The 6,535-nt window shown below is 45.8% G+C and overlaps 1 protein-coding gene across 6 annotated transcripts in view; it reads right to left on the reverse strand.

Annotated features, from left to right (window-relative positions):
* Nucleotides 1-3,533, reverse strand: part of ATXN3 (ataxin 3) — a 36,419-nt gene extending 32,886 nt beyond the window's left edge. For 4 of the 6 annotated variants that reach the window (XM_039232470.1, XM_039232469.1, XM_039232468.1 and 1 more), the window contains exon 1: nt 3,478-3,533. In XM_039232470.1, the coding sequence (XP_039088401.1) occupies nt 3,478-3,501 (24 nt within the window). In that variant the 5' untranslated portion in view covers nt 3,502-3,533. Of the gene's footprint in view, nt 1-791; nt 866-2,631; nt 2,753-3,477 lie in introns of those variants that run through there. The other 2 variants (XM_039232471.1, XM_039232472.1) reach the window with 2 other exon arrangements.
* Between the last annotated feature and the right edge of the window lie 3,002 nt (nt 3,534-6,535).

Genomic DNA, 6,535 nt, shown 5'->3' on the forward strand with positions numbered 1-6,535 from the left:
AGGCAGTTGGGCAACTGACTCTTGGGTTTAGCCTGGGTTGTGGGATTGAGCCTCACACTTCGGAAACTCTCTTTCCCTCTGCCTCTCTTCTCTGCTCAAGCTCTCTAAAAGAATTTAAAAAACTAGCTTTGAAATACAAAACAATAAGCACTTGAAATCAAACGTTGTCTAAGTAAAACTGTATTGCTACAGGAAATAGCAAGTCCTGTACTTCCAATATGATTTAATAGAAGAAAAGAACAAATTGTTCAGTCCAAATTTAAAATCACTTTTTAAAGTCACAAGATGAATCAAATCCAACATGAACCAAAAAAAAAAAGTACAAGGGGCCCCACCTAATGTTATGCATTCCGAGCCTCCAATTTATCCCCACCCACGTCATTCTCATGGAGCTTTAACCGAAGTCGGATAGAAGTTTATCTGTGCTATGGTCAAAGTCAGTGGTATTGAAATTCCATGATTTTAGGCCCAGATTTATTGTATTGGGATCAGAGGATGAACAATCCTGTATGTTCAGCTTTACCAAGATATTTTATAAAACCACAGGGGGTAAACGTAACCAAATCATCCTCCTTAAAGTCTTTAGGACCAACCCTCAATAAGTTCAGATTCCCAGAGACACTACTGATTACAACAGAAACCAGGCATAAACCTACAGGTGCACTCAGGATTGGCCTAAAGGGCCATACAATCAACCCAGCATCTCAGTGAGGATAAGGTCTCACTTCCATTACCAAGTCCAGCAAACCCAAGTATCTAAGTAACAACAATGGTGGGTGCTTCCACAGTACCTGTGCCAGGAAGCAGTCCAAGTGTTTATAACTGAGGTAGACACTTTGTTATCCTCACACCACAGAGAAGGAAACTGGCGCAGAGAGAGACAGTAAGTAACTTGGCTCAGGATGGTATGGTTTGTAAATTGCAGAGCTGGGATTCAAACTCAGGCAGAGGTTAAGTCTGTGCTATTATTACTTCCTCAAGCCACTTACTTGGAATTTGGTTGTTCCTAAACCTCAACTATCCTAAAGACAGCTAGAAACTACCAATCACAAAAGGGCCAAATGAATATCATGAAGTCAAAGCTCAGCATCTTCTAAGCATTTTCAATAATCTTAAACGCAACCCCAACAAGTTTGGCTACATTCTCAAATTACCTTAAAAGTACCAATTTGGATGCCACTGTGACCGTACAGAGAGCAGTCCACAATAGAAATGCTAACAGAAATGACAGAAAGCAGACATCAGAACTACAACAAACACCAAAACACCAAGCAGTTAGTGGCCATTTAGGACTAGGGTTTGTTAGGGCTTGGCAGACTCTAACCAATAGGCCAAATACAACCTGCTCCAGTGGCTACGAGTGGTTTTTATGATTTTAGACGGTTGGGTAACACACCCACACACGAACAAGAACATGTGAGACCATACAGGGTTTGAAAAGCCTAAAATACTTACACAAAAATGGTCTCCTTTACATAACTACCACCATACACATCTTAGAAGCTCAAGGAACTCTCTTAATTCACTCAAATATTTACTGAGCAACTACTATGTGCTAGGCACTATCTTAGGCACTGGGGCTATATCACTGAACAACTGGTAAGTTTACATCTTAACAAAGGGCACTCAACGTGGTGCCACTCTGAAAATGGGGAAACCAATACTCAGGAGGAAGTAGCTGCAAGGCCTCTTGTAGGCAGGTATCTGTATATACACAGCTTCCTTAGAGCCAACGCTGGTGCTCTGGCAAAGGTTATACATATGTGGCAGATGGGGAAGGGAAGGTGCTGGAAAATGGCATATTAAGCTCAAACATTCCCAGAATGGACTGTGTACGAGATTAACAACGGGCCCTATGGTTATAGGTATTTTCCATACTCTTGAAATAGGCCTAAAAAACATTAAAAGCCCTCATCTGTTAAGTATGTATAAGTTGATGATTACGGTAAACGTATTCCTTAAGCACCTTTAAGCCTACACAGATGCTGATAATGAAGAGTGACTTCTTTCAGGAAAAGTAGACCTTTATGAGGCTAACACTAGCACCGAGCTACTAAACCACCCAGGTCCAGAGGTCACCTTCACTGAAATCTATCCCCAAACAGTGCCCTGTGCCTGTCAATCAGTATCTGTAAAAATATGTAACTCTCAAAAGGTGGTGTGGAAAAAGTTTAAAGTCTTCCATTTGAAATCTCTGGCCCTATACCAAAGCTTTTGAAAATTAGTAATAAAAAGATGTATAGGTAGGGTTCTCTTCATCCAATCTCCTTAGCAAGGCAACAAAATTTCTCCTGTCCAACATCCATCAATTAAGTCAAAAGATTTGACTTCCTCCCCTTCCTCCCCTACACATAAAAACTGATCTACTCCAGTGCAAAAACGGTCTAAGATGTTTTCTATAAAGAAAAGTATTCCACTGAACAACTTGTCTAGATTTACCGTGTGCCTCTTTTGCCTATTAGGTCTTTGTGTGAATGGACAAATGATCATTTACAAGTATTTAACAAAACCAAACCCCTCTGCTCCTACTAAATAAAAGCCTTCCCAACACTCCTTTCCAAACACGAAAGTATTATGAAACAATACATCTGTCATGTGCCAAAGCTGTCCCGGGGAAGGTTTCACTCACACCCAAAGAGCTTGTTTCTCCACATGCCACCAAAAGTATCTTCAATTGTGTGGTCAATCAAAGAATAAAAACCAAAACAGGCTGGCGGACAACAAAACTATTCGAGTCCACCCTTAATAACTAATAAGAAAGCTGGCCTCCTGATCCCGGAGAGATGCAACTACCAAAAGAAACGAAACCTAGACATCCCGTAACAAAAACTCCTGTGACGACTTCCCTGTTTAGGGGCGCTCAGGATTTCCGACCTCACTTCCCCAAGTGTCAGGCCCTACGTGGGACGAGCCAAGGTCCCCGCCCTCGAGAGGCTCAGGGACCCAGTGCAGGAGGAAAGAACACAACCCCAGAGATCTAAGTGTACGGGAGGTTCCAATACAGAACTGAGGAGCCCAGGGGAGGAAAAGTTAATTCTGCCAGACGTGGGACTGGGGGAGTCGGGTGGAGTTGGGGAGGGTCGGGGAACGCGTCCAAGAGGAGACTGGCTACAACCTAGGGAGCCTGGGGGAGACGGGACTGGAGAGCGAAGCCCACGGAAAGTGCAAGGGAAGCGCAGAAGCTAACCCATTCGGGGCCCCCGCTCTCCCGTGCCCCCGTGGGGTCCCCGGCCCTGCCCTCGCTCCCTCCCAGCTGCCCGGGCGTCCCGAGCCCCATACACCTCGGGCACCGGCCTCTTTGGCAGAGCGCGCGGTGGGGGCGTCGGTGAAGCTCCCCTCCCTCAGAAGCTCCTCCCGCCCGGCGAGACTGGGATGGGGGCGACTCGGGCCCCCGCCAGCCCTGCGGGAGGCGGCTCTACCGCGCCCCACCGCAGCCACGGCGCGACAGACAGCCCCCCACCGAACGCGGACACTCACTTTCTCGTGGAAGATGGACTCCATGTTTATTTGTCTGGAGCCAACGGCCCCCGCGCCGAACCACCCCCCTCCAGCCCCGCCCCTCGGCCCCACCCCTCCGCCCACCCAGCCCCGCCCCGCCTCTAGCCGCCCTTGCCCACGTGCCTCGTACAGACCAATCATCCGCGAGGGCGTGAGTCACGTGGAACGGAGAGCTAGTGAACGCCGGGGCGGTAAAAGCGGGCGACACGTGACCTCTGTAGCGCGTCCTGCCATCTCCCTTTATCTGGCCGGCTCGGAGGGGTGTTGCAGCGCCACCTAGGGGCTGGAGGATCTCCCCTCCCCACCCATTGCTATGGATTTTTAGGCCATTGGGGTCTGGACAAGGAACAGCTGGGTTCTATGTTCTTTTATGTTTTCCACTTTGTCTTTTCTGCTTACCATATTTGCATATAACTATTTACTATCTTCTCCTTCCCGACTGAAAGCCTGATTAAGAAAAAGACAATACTTCATCCCCCAACACCTAGCACTTGTTTAAAAATGCAGTTAATATTTATATAGAACTTACTGTAGGGTCGGCATTCTTAAGCTACTTTGCATACATTAACGAGTTTATTTTTTTAATTTTTAATGTTGTATTTATTTCTGAGAGAGAGAGAGAGGCAGTGTGAGCAGGGGAGGGTCAGAGAGAGAGGGAGATACGGAATCTGAAGCAGGCTCCAGGCTCTGAGCTAGCCGTCAGCACAGATCCCGTTACAGGGCTCGAACCCACAAACCATGAGATCATGACCTGAGCCAAAGTTGGACGCTTAACCGACTGAGCCACCCAGGTGCCCCTTAACGAATTTAATACAACCGTTGATGTAGGTGTTGTTATGATCCCTATTTTACCCATGAGGACACTAATGCCCAGGGAGGTTAAGAAAAGAAGGGTGAACGAGGTCAATTAGTAAGTTGCCATGCTGGGGTCCAAATCTATTCATCTTGTTCCCAGTGTCTTGTTCTGACCCTGAAGAGGAAACATGAGTCAGGGGAACTGAAGAGTCCAGCAAAGTGGGGAAAGGGGGTCGATGAAGCTGAAGGAGTAGGGAAGAAGCAGATTTTGCACCTTGAAATTAGGTTAAGAAAAGTATGCTTTTAAGAAAATATTTTTAATGTTTATTTAGTTTTGAGAGAGAGAGAGACTGAGGGAGCGGCAGAGAGAGGAGACAGAGGATCTGAGGCTGACAGCAGACAGCCCAATGTGGACCACCAGGTCCTCCCAGGAAGGTATGCTTTTTAAAGGCAGTAGGGGAGTTATATAGAGTTTCTTTTTTTAAAGGGGAAGAGACATGCTCAGATTTTCATTTTATAAAGATCACTAGCTTTATAGAAGAGCTGGCGCTGTCAAAGGAATCTTGGGAGAGCTGATGGTGTTTGGACTAGAGTACTGACCTGCAATTGAGAGGAGACCATTTTGAGAGATAATTAGGAAGCATGGAGACTCAACAGAACTTGGTGGGAGTGGGGAGTGAGGGACATAGAAACATTAGGGATGATGTTTGGGTTTTTGTCCTAGGCAGCCACTAGGCAGGAACAGTGTTCACTGAGATGGGGAATACTGGAGGAAGGGCAAGGTTTGGAAAAGAGAAAATAGAGTTTACCTCTTTTTTTTTTAATGTTTTTATTTATTTCTAGGAGAGAGAGAGACAGCGTGAGCAGGGGAGGGTCAGAGAGAGAGAGAGACACAGACTCTGAAACAGGCTCCAGGCTCTGAGCTGGCAGTCAGCACAGAGCCCGACACGGGGCTCGAACCCACGAACCGTGAGATCATGACCTAAGCGAAAGTCGGACACTTAACCGACTAAGCCACCCAGGCGCCCCAATAGAGTTTACCTCTTAAAGATGTTGAGTTTGACATACCTATGGGCCCTGAGACAAGTAATGGGTGGGCACATAGATACATGATAGATAGACAGATAGATAAGTAGAGGCACTTGGGTGGCTCAGTCGGTTGAGCATCCACTTGGGTTCAGGTCATGATCTCCTTGGAGCCCCACTTTGGGCTTGCTGATGTCAGCCTGTCAGTGCAGAGCCTGCTTTGGATCCTCTGTCCCCTCTCTCTGCTCCTCCCCCGCTTGCATTCTCCCAATAAATAAATAAATATTTTTTAAAAGATAGTCTGGAGTTCAGGGGTTTGATTTTGTTATAGAGCAGGGAGTTATTCACCGGAGTGAATAAAATCATCTAGGAGAAAAGGAAGAGATTGAAGAGAGGATCTAGAGCAGAGTCTTGAGAGTAGAGAAAGAGTAGTGGAGGGGAAGGGAGGAAAAAGCAGGAGAGTGTAAAGTTATCAAAACCCTGAGAAGGCAATGTTTCAGGGAGCAGTGTCAGTTGCTGCAACATAAGGACTTAACAAGATTCCACTAAATTGTGTTGCTATGGAGACTATTGGTGACTTTGGTGAGTGCAGGTTCAGAGGAACAGAAGGGACAGTAGGAGGTAAGGAAATGGAGAGTCCAGCGAAGACCAGGTGCTCCTGGGTAGGATTCAGTTACCATTTATCAAACGCTCCTGTGTGCACAGTCCGCAACCGTATATTGGGGAAAGAGTCTATGCATGTCCTTAAGGAACTGTGGGTTAACTGGGGAAACAAATCATGATCTCATGAAGTGAAAAAATATGCAAACCATTTTTTTTCTGATTTTTTAAAAACAAAGTTTGTGCCTATGTACAGAAACATGTATTTACTTTTTGTTTATATATATTACACATCTCTGGATGACTATGTAGGAAACCCAGAGGTTACCTACAGGCTTGAGATGGGAAGGGAAGTAGGTAAATAGGCAAGGGTGGAAGGGAGACTTTTCACTATATACAATTTTATTCTTGATTTTTGAACTATATATATTACTTATTCAGGAAAAAATGTGATTATATTCATTTCCTATGGCTGCAGCAGCAAATCATCACAAACTTGGTGGCTAAAAACATGAGAAATGTATCCTCTCAATTGTTCTTGGGGCCAGAAGTCTGAAATCAAGGTGTCAGCAGGACCATGGGCCAAAGTCACAGGGAGAATCCTTCCTTGCTTCTT

This window comes from Hyaena hyaena, unplaced genomic scaffold (genome assembly GCF_003009895.1).
Source record: "Hyaena hyaena isolate Hyena2069 unplaced genomic scaffold, ASM300989v1 scaffold_67, whole genome shotgun sequence".
NCBI lineage: Eukaryota > Metazoa > Chordata > Mammalia > Carnivora > Hyaenidae > Hyaena > Hyaena hyaena.